The sequence below is a fragment of the Simochromis diagramma genome, unplaced genomic scaffold, assembly GCF_900408965.1.
Source record: "Simochromis diagramma unplaced genomic scaffold, fSimDia1.1 OVJJ01000343.1, whole genome shotgun sequence".
Taxonomy (NCBI): Eukaryota; Metazoa; Chordata; class Actinopteri; order Cichliformes; family Cichlidae; genus Simochromis; species Simochromis diagramma.
In genome coordinates this window covers 4,877,330-4,897,011 of record NW_024386831.1, presented here as the reverse complement: position 1 = coordinate 4,897,011, position 19,682 = coordinate 4,877,330, and the positions used below count along the sequence as shown (strand labels likewise).

Below are 19,682 nucleotides of genomic sequence, written 5' to 3'. Positions count from 1 at the left end.
AGACTTTAACTAGTCTTGCAGTAATTTTCTAGCTTCCAGCTGTGTTGTCTTCTTCTTTTATGGTTTGTACACATATTAAGGACACATTACTTTTCACATTTTCACATGTTCATGATATGGAGATTGCCTCAGTCTAAAAGACTGATGAATGTCCTGCATTCGTTAACTTTTTTTTTTTTTTTTTAATACATAAACTAATCATTTTCTAGTTGTAGTGACAATCTTGACAGGGGGGGATGCATTACACGTTGGACATGCTTCACTGTCTGGCAAGTTCTTATGAAAATTTTAAATTGCGTGTCTTTGACTCGCACGTGAATACACCCCCGGGGTAATTCATTGTCATCTTTAGAAAAATAACACTCCTGGTGATTCATTTTCTTTCACGCAGTTTCTTCTTTTTGTCTGGATTTAGAACGTCACGGAGGTTTGCTGTCTGATTTAGTAAAGGAAACATGAAGGGCTTAGTTAAAAGAGCAAATCTTGCTGATGGGACTCCCCACAGTCTGTGGATCGTGTAGAACAGCTAGGTTTTTGTTCATGTAAAGGATGGATGGATTAGGCAGGGAATGTACCACATGATGTTTCTATTCTGCTGAGATCAGGTGAAATTTAACTTGAACTTTTCTGGGGGGAAAACAGCAAAACCTCTGCAAAGTCTAAGCTACACCATAATGAAATGCACAACCAAATGCCTGACAGAGGATTTCACAAGCTTTAGGCTAATCATTATCCATCACAAGACTCGAGTCTGTTATCCTAAAGTTTATTACCCAAGTCACTACCACAAACTTTGGGTTTGTTTCGGTCTGCAAGACAAAGATTATCGAGCTTGTCTGACCAGTGCTCCAGACTTTCAGTTCTTTCTCAAACATTTTGTGATGGACTATGCTGCACAGCAATGCTTAAAACTCAACTTCTCAGCCCTTCTGGAACTCTCTCGCTGAGCCTGGGATCTCAGAACTCAGTTATCTTTTTATAAAGTAGATAAAATCTCATTTCTTAAAACTTGCTTTAGAGTATTCTTTTGTCTTTCTGTCTTGTTGTGTGCTTTATTACTTACTCTTGGGAGTTATTTCCCCCAAGAGATATTATTACAATGACTTATTTAGTCATGTTCGCCCAGAAGCAAACTTCTTATCATATGATTAAAGATAACAGTTTCCTTTCATCAGGATGGAGAGCGTGAAAAAGCTTGGCCTTGTGTGAAATGAGCCATACTTTCCTTCATAGGGTAACCAGTTAACAGAGCTAACCATCTTCTGCAGTTTTTATGAACTCTTTTGCATTAAATGTGTGTTGTTGAAGACTGCATTGCTCTCCTGGCGACACCCTACCAGGGCTCCAGGCTGTGGCGGTGTGAGTGTCATCATTTCACATGGTTGCATTTGTGCAAGTGCATGATGATCATTAGTCTGTTTCGGTGCGCTGCTGGCACAGCCAGCTACCGTCACTGTGGTTGAAAGTAGTACTTTATCTCTTTTTCATGTGCTTAGCAGGTGATGATGAAAGAGTGAAACACTCCATTTAAGCTGTTGTAGTGTTTTAAAGATGAAGCAGTCTGGAGCTGATTACTGTTTGCCAATGAAAGGTCCCGGCTCAGACACTTATGATGAAAGGAAGTGCAGGTGAAGGGAGGAAGAAGTGGAAATGTGAGAAAGTGCAGAACAGAAAATGTATATCAAATTCTATTAACCATATTCATGAATGATGCCCATTAATAAACTTTTGGGACAGGAAATTTTACTGGTTCCCAGAAAAGTGGGTTCCAGCCTGAGCTCCAGCTCTAATGAAAGATCGGTGCTGAAATGGATAAATGTTCTTCTTCAAGTAATCAGTTCTGAGAAATAAATCCCTGTTGATGCCAAAGTTTGTGTAACCTTTTGCTTTTTTTTTTTTTTTTTTAATTCCTGGATTTTGTCTTTAGCACTCCCTTAAAATTTTAATTTTAAAGTGCAGCCACCTTTATTTTCCCCACCAAAGGTTAGGGTTGTGTAATGTTTACACTTGATCTACACATTGTCATTTAGTACTGCACCACACCAGCTACACATAAGTAGAGCGAAAATTGAGTTTTATAGTTATAGTTGAAATTGCTAAATGATAAAATCAGATAATGATAGAAATGTTTGATTTGAGTTTTGCTGCCTCACGTATCAGCCACATTGATCACGAGGCGGATTTTGTTCTTTTGTAGCACCAGTGTTACCAGTGAAAAAGTTAGTGTAGGCCCCAGTTTCTATAGTCCAGACACACATAATCCTGCAGGCAGGGGTCAGTTGCATCGTTAGTGACCCCAGGCCGAGAGAGAGTGTTACAGGGTAAAGTTGTCAAGCTTGTGTCAAGACATTTCCCTATATCCATGTGGGAGCTTTATGGAGATGACCTTCTGAGTTCCCTTCTATCAGCAACTGAAGCTGCAAGCAAATGCCAACGTATAAGAAAGACACTTACGCGAACCTCCTGTTCCTTTTATCGCTAAGATCCCATTAGCAGTCGTCGAGGGTCTCTGTCAGCCAGCCCCACAGGCGATATGAGAAACCAGTCTGGACAAGAAAGCGAGGCTTGGATTACTGTGTACCCACAGAGCACTGAAAACAGGGCGTGTAAACTAGACTGAACAATAAAGGGCACCCTGTAGACAAGGGACAACTAATGCACAGACAATGGGTTATGTTGGAGCGCTTAAGCTTGTGAAAGAAAATGGGACCAAGAATTTGCATTAAGAGATGATATTGATGATCAAAAAATGGACATTTCTCTTTCTTTACATGAGTCTTGACTGTCATTTTCAGATATTCCATACAAAAATACAATTACGCCAATAAATGACTGTTGTTAGATTATATTTAAATATAACCACACCACAATGGCAACTTCTTTTCAGTAATTGGTTGCAATGGACCAAGACTAATTCAGTCTTTGAGGGATCTCAGCACCGCTCCTTGTGCTTCAAGCTTGTAACAGTATATAATTGAATCTTTTTGTTGGAATGTGACCACAGTTTACATTTTTTTGTAAGTCTGTGGTTTTCATACTATCGTAGATTAACAAAGCAAACAAATCAAGGGCAAATTGCTCCTGTCTGTAAAACACTGGAAAGCATCAGTATTGTGCTGTGAAAAGAGAGGCTGCTGTAATTTCAAGGTATCAGTCAGCGGGAGAGCTCGCTTTTCATTGCTGTGACAAAGGGGGAAGGAGGAGTTAGGGGAATAAATATTGCCAGAGCAGCCAATACGGAGACCACCTCCTCCTCCTGCTTTCCCTCTCTGCACTCTTTTGAATGGGGCACTCCTCTTCAGTTCTCCTCTCTGTTTAGTGAAGTGTGTGTGGAGACAGAGCTGAAGGAAAAGTGTGTGTGGAGTGACTGTGTGGACATGTCATAGTTCACTCTGTGAGTCTAATCGAGCCGGTGGACGTGGTTAAGACTTGACATTATGGTTATGATGAGGATCCAGTTTGGACTTGTGATTTTGTTGGCTCAGTGGGTGGTCCACTCTGATGCCTGGCTGTGGTCCTGGACTGATACGGCAACTTCAGCCCCAGCGGTAGACCCCGAGGGATCTGGCAGTCCAGCAGGTAGTGGAGAACCGCCGTCAGAAACTATTGCGAAAATTGGAGAAGAGATCATTGATGAAGGACATCAGATGGAAAAAGCTGTGCAGACTTTGGATCAGACTCCTGAGGCTCTTAAACTGAACACTGTAGTGTCAACAACAGAACCAGAGAATGAACATGAGTCAGAAAACTTTGCTACAGGGATGTCATCACACACAAGTAAACCTGGTAATGCCACATCTTCACCAATAAGTTCTGAAGGATCTGAAAACTCAACCTTTACAGGAAATGTAACAAGACTCAGATCTGACTTTGGATCTGAATCTGCATCAGACAATGGGTCTGCAACAGGAACTGAAACTAGCTGGCGATCAAGATTTGGAACCCACAAGGCTCAAAAAGGTGCAGTAACGACCACCACTCGTAGTGAGTTAGATGGTAGAGTTAGTGGAGATGAGGACCACAGTCTTGGCAGCACAAAATCAGGGCAAAGTCTCGAGTCCACCAACAACACGAGAGGAAATGGAAACAGTAGTTCTAGTTCGAATGCTATTGACTTCAAATTAACAATATATTCACATGAAAGCCAAGAAGATTTATTAACCCCAAATGTAAGTAACAACTCCCTAAGGACTATTGAGGTATCTAAGGATCATCAACAAGTGAAAGTTACTCATTTACTAAGTGGTAAATTTATGGCCAACCAGGAACTTGTATCTAACCAAGCATTACAGAGTAGCAAAGCTCCACTTGCCAGCCAGGTACTTTCTACAACTAAATCCCCCCAAATCTCTAAAAGACAACCACAAATAGATAGCAAGAGCCCAGACATGACCTTAAAATCTATAGATTTCCAACCCAATAAATCACTGATAATAAGCCAGAAAACTGGTCACATCCCAGATGCTACTCAGTCAACAATAAGTGGGAGAAAACTGAACCAAGCAATCTTGTTCAGCCAGACAGTTGCAGTTAGTGAGCCAACAACTATAAAACAACCAGAAGTAGGTAGGCCAGCACTGGATGCTGAATCCCCACAATGCTTGTTGCTAGACACCGCTCTTCCTTTCTGCTCCTCCATGGCTGGGCAATGGTTTGTCGTGCCCAATTACTTCAACCAGAGCAGTGTGGAGGAAATCCAAGCACTCCATAATGAGTGGGCTTGGCTGTTGAATTCTCAATGCCATCATAGCGTGGAGTGGTTTTTCTGCCTCCTTTTGGTACCAAAGTGTGGCTCTTTGGCCCCGCTGCCTGTGTTACCTTGCCAGAGTTTCTGCGAAGTCTTGCGGGACAGTTGCTGGACGCTCCTGGATGAGGGACGCCTCCCTGTGGAGTGCCACACTCTACCTGATGAGGAGGAGGATGGGTATCAGTGCTTGTCAGTTAGTAACCAGAAAGGTAATTACTGGCTCAAATGAATCTTGTTTTGGGATTCATTTTGAACCAGTTTTAACCCCCCCCCCCCCCCCCCGAGTCCGTCCGGTATTTTTCACACTATGAAATACCCTCTCAATTAATCAAGATTTGTCCCTGTCAGCACCGAATGAGATGTATTAATTAATGATTTCCCATCCCAAAAGAGCATGCATGCTTATTTTTAACTTGAAGTCTAACAAGCATGATGCCAGTACTTTGTTTAACCTGCTGCATGTATATGTGCTGTGTACTGTATGTGACTTACCTTGTGAAGGTCATAGTATACCAGCACCCCCCTACACACACACACACACACACACACACACACACACACACACGCATGTATTTCCTTTTTGAGTAATTATATTCAAAGGGTAATACTTTGCTCAGATGATAATTATTTGCTTTATTACAGTAATGTTATATGTAATTATATACTCAGTCTTGCCAGATGAAATAATTTCAATTCAAACAACCTTTCCAGTTTAACTACAAAGCTCTTAAAGCCAGACTGTAACACAAGAAAACACAAGTTTGCGAAAAGATTATTTTGGCTTTGCAATTATCTGGCATAAAATACAAATGTAATTATAATTATTTAATCATATTTATATAATTTTCTTGTTTGTTTGTTTTTTTTTGCATTGCATTGCAAGACTAAAGAAATTGTAGATGCCTCTAATGAATGCATCTGAAACTGCAGAAGGCAATCTTCTCTGATATGTGCATGAAATGTATAACTTCAGCATATCTCTTTTGACAGTGAGTGGTTTGCAGGCTTGATGTGCGTTTGTCTGTTTAGGAATGGACACAGTAGCTTGGCATGCATGGGAAGCACTCATATTTGCATCAGTGCTTTTTAGATATGTGTTAATTTTTAGAACAAAATATTTCTCACAGCTGGACTAGGATGACATATTTCAACAGGTAAAGAATTTAAAGGTGGAAATTAAAAGCAGCTGTTTCTCTCCTGCTGTGGTTGCACAGTTTAAAAAGGTGCTTTATAATCAATATTTTATAACAAATGATAGGATGGTTCTGTCACTCAGAAGTGTTAAGGTGTAAATTTCCAAAATAAACTAGGAGTTACAAATTGCTGATAAATATTTAAAGATTATAAGGACCAGTGTGCACTCAGCTGTCCTCTCAAAGACTGATATGTGCAGCACATGCCCCTAGTGACCATGAAATGCTGGAAAAAATGACTCATCTGTTTATTGCCAGTGGGCACCGATTCATGAGAGAAGTCTAACTCTGTTTTAGATGATCTTTTTCTAGAAAATCTTTTTTTAAGCCTGTTCCCTGATGCTGCACTTCTGCCCTGTCTCCCAACACTCTCCGTTTGTATCTCTGGGAGTTCAAGATTATGTCTTTTTACAGCTTCGGTATCTCTGTGGCAGCTTGTTCCACTGACAGACATGAGTGAACAAGATGTTTCTGGTTCCTGGACTAAGTGACACACATGAGCCTAAATAAATTTGAACTGTTTTACTTTTGGTTTATTGGCAAATGAAGTCATGGAGGATTAGGGTACCTTTACTGGTCGTCAAACTTAAAACATTATTCTGCCACAACCGCATGCACGTTTTTGTTTTTTTTGTTTTTTTATGTTGTAGACACAGTAATGCGGAAAATGCAGACAGGCCTGCAGCACACTGGAAGGATCAATCGTGTTGCCTTCTTTATATCCTGAGGGCAGGTTTTGTTGCAACTCTAGAAGACAGTTCATCACCCAAGCATGCACGTTGCTTGTGAAAGTTGCCTCAAGGTATAACCGGAGTGCTCTCAGTTACTCTAAATCATTCTGGGATAGATTGAAATCCACTGCAGTCAACACCATCTGGTATGACTCAAACAACAATCCACTGAAGCACATGGCTTGGTTAGAGTGATGGCTGAATAGATGTGATGAAAAGCATTGCTCTGCTGTAGAGTTACTACTGCACCTATAAAGTCTCCTCAGGCCCAAGTACTAAGGATATCTAATAAACTTTAAATTCTACTGTATGCTGCCTGTAAACAACTGCCTACTGATTTTATATTCTTCCTAATAACTAAATATGTCTCTTCCTGTTTCTCACTGCAGCAACCTCTGCTCACGCTTAAGGTTACACATACTGTAGCTGGCCAAGAAAATATTTTAAAGCCAAAAGTGCTTTATTTCTCAGTTTATTTGCCCAGTATCTTTCTCTAAGACTGTGCCCACCCGCTTACAAGCCTTTCAGCTTCTAAACAGAGCCCTTACATGTAGTATCTGAAAAGCCTCAACCCCACTTTACTATTTCAAGTTTGGGAGGAGGGCAGTCATACGCTCTATTTTGTCTTTGACCTTAAACCAGCACACTCCTACGTCATGCAAATATAACTTGTAATGCAAATGTTTCATGACATGCTGCCATCTTGGTCAGTTGATATTTTGGGTGAATTGAAGACAGACCCACTGGCATGGGTTGAAAAATACAAAGGAACAGTTTATACACTAAAATTACTGGCTGCAGTCTTGATGCATCCAAGTGGGAGATTCATGTGGGGAGTTTGTTTGAGGGTGGTGGGAAGGGAGATTGTTTTGCTTTTTGGCCTTTTTAGTGATGACTTGCATGGTTGTCTCTTCCCAGCTTGAAAGACGAGCAGTCAACCATGTCAGGCTCTGGAGGTCAAGCTTAGTTAATATTTAATATTAAACCATATTAATTTCTAGCAGATTGGAGTTTTTATTGGAAATTACAAGCTATATGGGCTGTGCTGACAGACCTACATGTTACATTTTTTTTAATGCTACTTAAATGTCTGTGAACATTTTAGCTTATGTTTTTTAGCTAGTGTACTTTCTTTGGTGTTCTGTATTTTTTTTTTTAACACCATGGTTCTACTGAGCTGAGACTGATGTTTTATCTTATGACAAGAGGAAGGCCCAAAGCTGGCTGCAGTCCTTCACTACACTGCTTGCCAGGGAATCCTTTTGACTTGGCTCTCAGGAGGGTGCCAATTATGGGCACAGTGTGGTCTGACTTCTTTGCTGGCAGAAACCCGTTGCCCCCTCCGGTTTGTGTTGCAGTAGTACAAAATGAGAATGAGGCTGTGTTGCAAAAACAGAAAAGAACAAAAGCACCGGGGTGTTTTAAGCTGGTTAAGTTCTTAAAGTTTTTAATGGTTTACCAGAGTGATGTAATTGTGAAATTCTGGTACTGGTAACCATTTAGATCCTAATCACGCCATATTTGAACATTTAGCTGATTCAATATTATATCCATAAATGTCTTTTCTTCTGATGGGCTCATATGTCATAGTCAAGAAGGCCAATACGTTGGCTTAAACTGTCCCATCAACATCAAGCTGACACGGACATGGATACAGATGTTCAGCTGTTATATCCTGTGCATGTTTGAGGTGCTGTCTCTACCATTTGTATAGACGCATTTGCATTTTTTCTTTCTGTAGTTAAAAACACATCTGTGAACACAGCAGCATGGGGCAAAGGGGTGTATTGCCTAAAAAAATGTTACTTCACAGGTAGAGAACTGAGCTCTTTTCCAAAGAGTGAATTTCACAGCTGGCGGTAGACTCGTGCTCCTTTTTGTGGTTTAAGAATTACAGTTTAGTCTTCAGGTTGAGTCAGGATAAAATCTCCTTCCTGGACTGTGATGTGGGTTTGTTCTGAGCATTCGATTTAAAAAACAAAAAGTGGACTGCAGAACGGAAAGAACTTTATTATTTATTTATCTAAAAAAAATCAGTGTTTAGTTTTTATTTCTTAAAACTACATTTTTTTTCTATATTCATGTAACTTAAGACTTTTTTCAAAGTTCTCAGAGTATCACACATCCTTGACAAGAAGAAGATTAAAACAAATATTATACTGTTTTAAGCAACAGTGTAGCTTTATATTAAACTTCCACTAATCATGTGATCATGTGAGCACAATGAATTTGCTTTACTTTAAATTGTCTGAGAATTGCTTCGCATATATGATTCATGCTGCAGATGCACAAGGATTATGGTGAAAAAAAAATCATGGGACTGTAATTTCAGCTTTCAGAGATGAACTCTGACACTCCAAACACAGGGTCAGACCACTGCCCCGCCTTCTGTACACTGAGGGGAGAGATCGTTGCCCTCGTCTCAGCAGGCCTCAAGGGATGTTTTAAATGGTGATAGATTTTGTTGGGAAAAGCCGCACAGTTTCTCACTGTCCAGATGTTTGAATGTTTTCCTATGGTTTATACAGGGTCTTGTGCTCTCCAAAGCTGTGCGTACAGCTGACAGTGTATATACAGCTTTATCAACAGGGTACCACAAAGTCTGCTACACCGTCTTGAAATGTGAAGAAATGAAAAGGAGTCAGTAAGCGGTCTTCCTGACAAGACAAACTAGCACCGTAAACCCTGCAGTGCTCCATTCATCACAGATCTTTTCTATTCCCAACTGACCTTGAAGCTGTCAGCGTTTAACAAAAGCTATTTAAGAAAACCTGAATTGAGATTGCACTTAAAATGCTAATGGTGACCTCTCTGAGGCCCCCTACAACTTTTGATGTCTGAGATGGAATGGCTGGTTGGCTCTTTGCTGACAATGCAGACACACTAAACCAGATTCAGTAAAAGCATTCCTCCGAAATCCTAAAGCAGGTCAAACCTTTCAATCAGCTTTAGATCTGAAGATGACATTTTAAGTCTCAAAATGGCATTAAGCACAGTTGCATCACAGTTGCATCAGGCTGTAAATGGAGATACCTTTTTTGGTCAATTCTAAGCATGGCTCAAAACAGTGCACATCTGGTCGGTGTAGCTCATTGCTAATAGGTGAGATGTTTTGCTAATTAGGGGTTTGGAAAGCTCGAGTCCGTGCATCCGTGTTCCAACAGCGTGTCGGCTTTTTATTTGTTGAAGGAATCAAAATCAGATGCTTGAAATCCAGGTGAAAGAGAAATTGCGAGGAGTAGACGGTGAGGTCATATCCTCAGTTTGCACTGCAGAGAAATGCTGCATGCTGAAGGACAACCAGGATCTGTGTACGCATTCCACCTTATTACAGACCTTTCATTTTAATTTGCACACAAATCAAATCATTCTCTCCACTTTGCTTGCAGAAAAAATACATTGCATGTTCAGTTATGCACTGTGGCTGCATTAAAACTTCAACTTCCAACTGCTTCAGCCCCCAAAGCAGAAGGATTTACAATTCCCCAAATGATGAATTTCCCCTTTGAATTATTACAAGGTTTTTACCTTTTTTAAAACCTCCTTTGGCAGATTATGCACAAGACGGCGAGCCAGGATCAGACATGTCAGCACATGCCCACTGAAGGGACCCTCAAGGTGCCTCATTCTGATTTTATCAGAGTAAACATCTGGTCAGCCGGGTGCAAACCACAGTCAGTGACCTACGTCTGAGTTATTCTGAACCTGGAGGCCGTTGTGTCATCCTGTGGTGATTTGTTTCCCTTTCTTTTTTAATTTAGATAGGTTATACTGAAGTTTTGATTGTTTTGGGACTGTAAATATAATTATTAGTTTTGATGTGTTGGCTTGTAATATGGCCTCTAACCTTCTAAATGATATAACGACTTTGGCTATGACTAAGTGTTTCCCAGGCTCCAGTAAAATATTTATCAGTCTTTGGACTTTACTTATATGTCTGTTGACATGCATATATGTATGTGAGTGTACATCTATTAATGGTCTCATCCGCTTACTGATAAATCTGCTCTAGAAGTCTGATTGGTGCAGAGAGGAACTGCACAATGGAAGGTATTTTTATTGCCGTCCTGTTGCAGCTTGACTGGGTTCTCTGTTAGCGCAGATTCAAATAAATGCATCTGCAGTCCTCCGATAGCGAGCAGAATATTCAGACTGGTGTTTATGATGGTACTGAAAAGAGCGGGATCTTCGGCTCAGATAAAATATTTCGTGTGTTTAGGCTCTCGACGCAGCCAACTGCTGATCCAATTGATCTCCAGCACTCAGGCAGCGGAGAGGCTTTGAACTGAGCGATAGAGCTCGCTCGTTAGTCACCAGGTGGTAAACCAAAGCATTTCTTCAAAGAATCAGAAATGCATCACATGTTGTCCAAAAACAGTCATTTTGGTCATTCTGTTTTTAACACATGGAAACATTTTTTTCTTTTTTGAGGGGGGAGGGGATCAAAGAGCAGAGGTTTGGTTTGATGTCAGTACATCAAAATCTGTGTCCACAGTGCATGTGCATGAATACACATTGCTCTTTGTGTTTTTTTGCCTTTCTTAAACACTTTAAATTATGCACTGACTTTGCCAGTGTCGCCAAGGGTGATGGAAGTGTCAGCACAGACATGCCGGAGGCCCAGCTGTTGGTCCCTGCAGTGCCCCAAGTCATGACATCTAGCAGATGTCATGCAAGTTTGAAAAGTTTCGCGTGGTTTTTTTTTCGTTTTTTTTCCAGTGTCTTCAGGAATGATGCATAAATATCCATTTGTTCCATAGTCTGCAGCAGGCTTTTCATCTACTTCCACTGTGCATGAGTAGAGGATAAACCTTGACGAGGTTTCTTTCTTTCTTACTTTAGGAAGTTCTTGCTTTTGGTGTGCAGGACTTCCAACATCTGAGAAAGTGTTCCTTTTCTTACTCTCGCGGTTTCCCTTTTTTGCAGATGTTTTGCTTTCCATATTTTCAAGTAATAAAATCACTTGTTTGTTTGTGGTCCCTTGAGAGTAGCTGCTTTCCCCTGGGCTTCTAGGAAAAAAAACATGGTTCGCTAAAAGCAGATGTGGTACTATTTACATTCTCACATACATTTCTTTACAAAGGGCATTGTGACTGATTCAGCTGCAGTTAGTGCAAGTACCCATCCTGCCTCCATCACAAACATCCACATTTTGTCACCTACCAACAGCCTCCTGGTCTAACCCCTACTCTGCCATGCTGCCCTCCCTTTAAACCTCTGCTGTTTTATGCTCACTGTGGCCTGACATCTTGTTTCTCTCCCTTTAGAAGACAGTGGAGTCTCCCTGCTACAACTGATTGGAGATCCTCCTCCAAGTGAGATCACCCAAATCTACGGACCAGACAACACCCCTAGTTTTGTCTTTGGACCGGATGCCAATACGGGCCAGCTGGCACGCGCCCACCTCCCGAACCCATTTTATCGAGAGTTTTCCCTCATGTTCAACCTGAAACCCACCACTAACCAGGGCGGGGTCATCTTCTCCATCACGGATGCTCGGCAGAGTATCATGCATGTGGGAGTTAAACTGTCAGCCGTGCAGGACAACAACCAAAATGTCATTCTGTACTACACCAAGCCCAAGTCAGCTCAGTCCTTTGAGGCAGCCAGGTTCCTCGTGCCCTCTATGACGAACACCTGGACCCGTTTTTCTCTCGCAGTGATGGACGACAAGGTGCTATTCTACTTCAACTGTGACACAGACCCTCAGGTGGTGCACATCGAGAGGTCAGCGGAGAACATGGAGCTGGAAAGTGGTGCTGGCGTCTTTGTTGGGCAGGCTGGAGGAGCTGATCCTGATAAGTTCCTGGTGTGTAAACAGGCTTTCACCTTTTTAACCAAAACACTGATATAGTAAATACAATACATTTATTTTATATCCTTTCATAACAGGTAAAGAACTATCTGTCGATTGTGCATCGAGTAAATCAGACTGTTGCATTCCTAAACTAAAGCTTCATACAACCAACATTAACTTAGAGACCGGATTCCTGCTGCGTGAAGTCTTGGAAAGGTGCAGATCAGTGTTTTGATTTTTCACGGTTGTTATTATCCTGTGAAACATTTTGGCTGAATAACTCTCATGTGATCCAATTGCTCAAATTGCCTACTCCAAACCAAAACATTAATGTCTGTATTGCATCACCATCATCTGTAGATTCTACAAATAATTGGAAGACCTCACAGTAGTGATGTAATTAGTGCCAGTCGTTTGACTGGTGTACATCTCAGCGGTTGGCCACCACAACTGGCGGCCTTAGCTGCAGGGGTTGCAGTAGTTCAACCATGGCTAATTACACATTTTTCATTCTGCCTCTGAGCATGCAATTATTTTAAGTTTATCAACACAAAAAGCAAGAGAAGAACTCAATATAAGAACTGAGTAATTTGTCAGGGACAAACCTTTTAGGCAAAAACTGATTTGCTTAAGTTATTTTTCATACTTGAGATCTCAATCAATCATTGCAGAGTGATTGTTTTATATCCATGTAATGCAATTATGCACTCTTTAGTAACAGTTGTGATTAAAATCGCTGAAAAAGATTTATATCTTTGAGCCTTGAAAATTCAACCAAACCCTTTTGGGTGTGGAACAATCTTTCATTTGTGCAATTTTGTTTTTGGAAAATAAAAAATGGAAGCTTTTTAGATTTGAATTTCAACACTTAATAGACAACACTCATGAAAGTCATGCATGACCTTATATTAATAGACAAATATAAGTATAAGTGAATCATTTTCGTCCCAGTTTCCACTTTTTTTTTAAGGTTACATCCATCAAGACTGACGGAATCTCCTACGTTCCCCTGGAAACTGATAGAAAATAAAATGAAATGGAAAAGAAATGTAGAAAAAGGGAAAAAATGATTTGCCTAATATGGGCACTGTTTTCAGCTTCGTCCCAGACTGCTCTCAGACATGTATATTGGAAGCTTTCTGGTTTCGCTCTGTTGTGGTATTGACCAATCATGTTTGAACAGTGCTTTGGGCACGGACATCAAAATACCAGAAATGTAATAGTCCGTACCAACATCAGCAGATTTACATGATTCTTGATACCCAATCTGTGCCGTGGTTTTTTTTTTGGTAGATGCTGCACCACTTCTTTAAAAGTTCGAGGTATATGAACACCAACACAAATTTATTTCAAATTTTATTCGTCACATATATAGTACATAGTACAACATGTAGTGAAATGCTTGTGTCTGAGCTGCGGAAAGGCTGCAGACATAGCCGCGCCAATCCAGGCCTTGGTTCTAGCATGGGGGGGTCTAGCCAGGACCCTTATTGGATACCGGGTGGGAATTGAACTTGCAACTCCCCCTCCAAAGGTGTGTAGTCTAGCCGAGTTAGCTTAGACATTTATAAAATGCTCTCATCAGTTTGTCTTCTCAAAGAAAATAGTAACATGCATTTCAGGACCCCATTAAAAAGGATCACACTTTCAATGTTGTTAATACGAAATAAAAGTCTTCCACCTTAGATACTTTGAACTGACTTTGAAATATATCTGAAAAGCATGACAGCTTCGTGCATACATATACCATCTACGATAACTACTGCTCCCTATTCAACATAATTTGTCTAACACATCCATTTGCTAAAAGCATCTATTTAATAAAATTGTTACATAAATGATGACACAAGATAGAATTTTGTTAAATATGTATTTTTTATTTTTATTTTTCAAACGACTACGTCCCATCTGGTTAAAACCCCTTAAATCTCGAGCCATCTCCCCGTTGGAAAATCATCTCTCGCTTCCTCTCTCAGCTGTAACACTAGTTTCAGTCTTTTTCGATGACTGACGATAGCTGCATATGTTGCTGAAAACCTAAAGCATATATATAATCCTAAAGCAATTTTTTTTAAAATAATCTGAGGACTTTTTTCCCCCCATGTGTTATGTGTTGACCTGAGCATGGCCCTAGGGCTCCAGAGGTCTTGTGAATTTAATTTCCTTAATCAAATCAAGACTTGGCAAGCTCTTGCAAACATCTAAATATTTATATTTTGCATTTTGAAAATGGACATTCCATTCTAAAGGGGGATTTAGAAGTATTTTAAGTTAATCAGAAAACACATGCTGTAGTGACAAGTTTTGACCTTCATGTGAACAAAATCGAAGATTTATTGTGAAGATCTGAAGCAGTAAAGATTAAAAGGGACATCCACAGTATGGAAATGTTACTGAATAGGCCTTAAAGGTCTGTGGAGAGACTGGGTTAAAATGTCAAAGAGCTCTTTATCTTCAAAGTTCTCTTAAAAAATCCATTTGACTCTTTTTCTTGGGACATAAATGTGTCCTGAAGAAGAGTCGACTTCAAATAATGCCACAGCAGAGAGACCACCTCGACATGCACAGCTAATGGGCCTTTCATAGGCAGGAAGACGGTAAAAATGCTATCTGCGTGAGTGTCCTGTGTGGGAACGTATCAGATGGTGTGTTTGAGGCACAGATAGTGGTACTTCACAGACAGACATCAATAGCCCCTCTGATTTTATGGAAGGGGGAATTCCCTAAGAAATATAATTAAATCAAAGCACTGCTGAAAAAGAAAAAGCATACATGTCCTGGCAGCAGTACATGTTGTATATGTGAGAAGAAGAGCTGTACTGTTCTTTTTATCATCAAACATTTAAATATCACATTCATGTTTTGCAACAGGGCGTGATCGGTGAGCTGAGGGTGATGGGAGATCCCTTTGCTGCCAGCATGCACTGTGAGGAGGATGAAGATGACTCAGACATTGTGAGTAACAGCTTATCACATACATACTGGATGACTCACTACACTGAACTCACTGGACATATGGCATAAACTCGTCAGGAAAGTGTTTACAGAGGTAAAGCTTCAGTGCTGTTTTCACATAGAGTTCTATATTTCCAGGTTGGTGACTAGTCAAAAGAATGCCAGTTTAAACATTGTGTTAACATTGGCCTGCAAACTAACCTGGCATCATGCACTCAAGGTTATGCATGGTGCAAAGTGCCACAAATATCAGTATAATATTATTTGATCAGAACTTTTCCTCTAAAACTGTATGAGTAGTTTGATTTTTTTTACAAAAAGGGTGCTGTGCTCACACCAGATTCAACTCAGATAAATGCAATGCTACCAGCATTAGCTATGTGTGCACAATAGTGGCTACATACTGCAGTGGTCTACACATTTACTTAGTAGACCCAAATCTTTTTGGTGTTCGATCACGAAGTCCACCTTGTGTAGAAATCTGTCAAATCAAATATACGTTGCTACCTGTTGTGACGACTCTTGAATAAGGAGGCAGACAAACGTATGCTATGTGTATGTGATAAAATTTAAACAGGCTGCACAGTTTGCATTTGCGCTTTTTGTCATTTTGCAGCTACCTTTATAGTTTGGACAGTATGGCTTAAAAAAAACATTAAGCTGACGATAATTCCACTTTGTAAAAGTAATCCAATCCGATCCATGTTTAAGATCTGTAATAAAAAGTTTTAAGTAATTTTCAAGGCTTCAAATTCAGATAATTGCACATTAGAATTTTTTAAAGGACGTGCTGAATCCCAGTTAAAAAATGAAATGTCCCAGCTTTTGACCACTTGTGTCTTTTAACCACTAATATCAGGGATAATTAGCTAGCTAACTAGAATAAACTGTATCTGGAGTAGTTTTTGGAACTGGCAAACTGGCCTAAATTAAGTTGCTACATTATGTTTATCACAGTCTCAAATCAGGGATTTTGTTCCATGATATCTTTTTTTTTTTTTTAGTTACAGCCAGCAGCATGTGTGTGCAGAAGAATGGACAGCTAATCATCGACATAGCCAAAGCTAATGATTTATTTCTGCAGTTTTGAATCAGTTAATCTTGACTTTAAAGGAAATAACAACAGCCAAATCGTGGAAGAGATATCCTACAGTAACACAAGTGATGCCATTTTACTTAAAACTGATGCTTTAGTTCAGTATGCAACTTCACTTAAACCAGTAAGACCCTACCCATTAAAAATAGCCAGAAAATTCACATTTTTTTGGAACTGAGATGTTTATTAACCTTATAACTACCTATTATTTTTATTATATATTTTTTGTATCGCATTTGATACATCGGGTGTTTTTGGCAACTTTTTGTTAACAACAATGTTAATTTTATTCCAAAAAAGAGTTTTGTCCATAACATTTTGAAATTATGGCAAGTATTAATCATGTATCAAATATGATACAAAGGGCATCATAGGGTTAAAATCACCAGTAAATCTGTAAGGGCTGTAAGTCTGAGAGCAGCCTTTGCACCGCTGACCCTGACCACCCAGACACAAACACAGGTGCCTCGCCGCAGCCCACCAGCAGCCTTAACTGTTATTTAGTAAAACATTCACAGCTGTTCTGCTCACCCAGACCACCAAAACCATGTCCTTACTGACAGAATAAAGTTTGTAACTTTACTGCTTGTTGTCATCAAATCTTTTAGATGTTGTTTGGATTAGATGAGGGAAATCACAGGTTTCCCATTTCAGGATGTGCCTTTTATCTCCAATGGCAACCTAACAGCTGTTTCCATGTTTTGTCAACACATCAAATACGCCGATATATCAAGAAAGGTTGAATGTAATGGGAGTTTATTGTATGAAAGCTTCTTACTCTAAATTAGTATAGCAAATATGTATGCCTTTGACTTACTGGTGTTAATGTAACATGGAACCTAGCCAAGAAGGTAACACGAATACTAGATTTACGACAATAAACACAACACGTTCGAGCAAAAGAGGCCACATACGCTGTGACTGAGAGCGCAGGAAGGAAAGAGCTTCTGCTCTTAAACTATATATGCACACATATTTTATTAAAACTCTCCCACAGATCAGAACATTTCTTTGCACACAGTTAAAAAGGACATTTTCAGGTTTATAATGGTCAGAGCACTGAATAAAACCAAGAGCGTGGTCTTGTTAACAATAAAATGAAGTGTAAAAATGTATGATCGGTCTCCTCAGGCTTCAGGGGAAGGAAGCGGTTATGTGGAAACCAGACCCCCAAGACCAGGCACGGAAAAACACACATGGACGGTATGCAACATCTTTTGTGTATTCTCGAGTTTCTTTAGTTCCTATGAAGGTTTATCTTTGTCACTTTGCATTCTGCTTGATCGACTGCACTGCTATTTTGCTTGTTCCTCTCGATGCACTGTTGTAAACATGCTAATGAGTTTGCTTTAAAGTTGTGGATCAAACGTGCACAAGAATGCATTAATACATCATGAGGATTCAAGCCGGTGATCAAGTAAGACACGGACACGGAGTGTGTGCAGCAGACTGTGCTTCTGTAAACTCAGTGTTGAATATACCACTGATGTCTCAGATTACTCGATATAAGTGAGTGACCACTCATCCCCCCGTGGGAGATTAAAAACTGCTGAGTTGATGTCTGGAACACGAGCTGCTTCTGTCGTATACATTTAGGGACAAAGAGCTTTTACAAAGCAAATTTTAGGAGAGCATCATTTAAGGCATGGCTACATGGTGGTTGACAATGACCAGGTATGCTTTCCACATATAAACTTTAAGTTACCATGCAGGTAAGTCAGCTGTTAGCAAACTAGATTTGGAAATCATCTCTTTATCACTGACGCTTTACTGATTTACTAGTGGACAGTTGTCTTGACCTTTTTTTTCTTTTTCCAAACATTCACTCACAGCTAACCGGGTAGCTCGGCTCTTCCTGTCATGTCAGGTCGGCTAGCTTGCTGAGCCACTGTTGCTTTGGTGCTCATTCATTCTGGTCTTGTGGTCAGATGAACTCCAACTCTAGTGTCTTAGATGACAGCTTGCCAAGACACAAGAATCCCTGTTGTCCTCTTGAGATCTGCTGCAACACAGCAGAGCAGAACACGGGCTACAAACTGCAATCCAAGACCATGCAGCTGGGGTCCATCCATGTGATGAGAGTCCCTGTTAAGGCAGCTCATTCTATTAATCCATCATCTTATGTTTTTGGACTGGAGTGTCTTATAAATGTATTATTTAAAACTTTTTTTTGAGAAAGCATGCATGTGTAACCACAAAGATCAACACACAGATCAAAGCAGCACGCCTCCTCTGGTCTGTCCAATCTAACGTGAACCGAGCTGAGGCTTCAGAACCATTAGTCTGAGGTTAGAGACAATCTACTCTAAATGATCTTGTTTTTGTTTATTGGTGCCCTAATAAAAAGCAATAATTGCAACACAAGTTCTGAGCTGTTACGTTCTGTGTATGTGGAGCTATCGCTGGTTCAACTTGTAACATGGATCAAACATGGCCCACAAACATTGCTGGGTTCACTTACATGGTCATGTTGTTTTGCGCATGCATCATCTACGACTATCTTTTAGTGACTTCCATCACCTCCCTTTTTGTCACTCTCTCTATCTGTAACCTCTTTGTCTTTCTGTCTTCCTCTCTCTGGTTTCTGTCTCTCTCACTCTCATAGATTCCACAGTCACCCACTCACATCTTCCCACCCTCACAGATAGCCACGCAGGCTGAAAAGCTAGCACAGTCCTCCACCCTGCACTGCCATGCGCTGTGCTTGCACGCATGCACTCCCACTCACAATTATAGTGAAGCGTTAGAAAAACCAGATGTCAATTTGGACTAAATCTGATCCAAGTTAGAGGCCCCCGGCCTCAAGGCTTTGTTATTCTGACTGGTTTCTCAATCAAACGTGTGTACAGGAACTGACAGGGGTGGAAAGAAAGTTGGAGAGGGCAGGTACCTCCAGTCGGAAGTATCTCCATCATTACAGGCCTACATTCACTGCCTTAGTGCCTCGCAGCATTTACAAAGGGGTTTTTTTTTTCCACCTTCGCAGACTTTTACTAGCATCATATAATATACAACACAATTTAAAAGACAACAGCTGGCATTTAATGCCCACATGTTAGTGTTTTCCATCTGATGATGATGATTTGTTCACACAAAGTATAACTTACACTCTGCACAATTGTCCAACTGGTGCAATTTAGGCAAGTCTGGGCAGGGACAAGTT

General features: G+C 40.3%; 1 protein-coding gene across 6 annotated transcripts in view; it reads left to right on the top strand.

Moving 5' to 3' along the window:
- col18a1a (collagen type XVIII alpha 1 chain a) overlaps nucleotides 1–19,682 on the top strand; it is a 76,173-nt gene that overhangs the window by 30,218 nt on the left and 26,273 nt on the right. The window contains exons 1-4 of one of the 6 annotated variants that reach the window (XM_040027603.1): nucleotides 3,157–3,960; nucleotides 11,942–12,480; nucleotides 15,340–15,423; nucleotides 17,651–17,722. In XM_040027603.1, the coding sequence (XP_039883537.1) occupies nucleotides 3,438–3,960; nucleotides 11,942–12,480; nucleotides 15,340–15,423; nucleotides 17,651–17,722 (1,218 nt within the window). In that variant the 5' untranslated portion in view covers nucleotides 3,157–3,437. Of the gene's footprint in view, nucleotides 1–3,156; nucleotides 3,961–4,001; nucleotides 4,957–11,938; nucleotides 12,481–15,339; nucleotides 15,424–17,650; nucleotides 17,723–19,682 lie in introns of those variants that run through there. The other 5 variants (XM_040027602.1, XM_040027601.1, XM_040027600.1 and 2 more) reach the window with 5 other exon arrangements.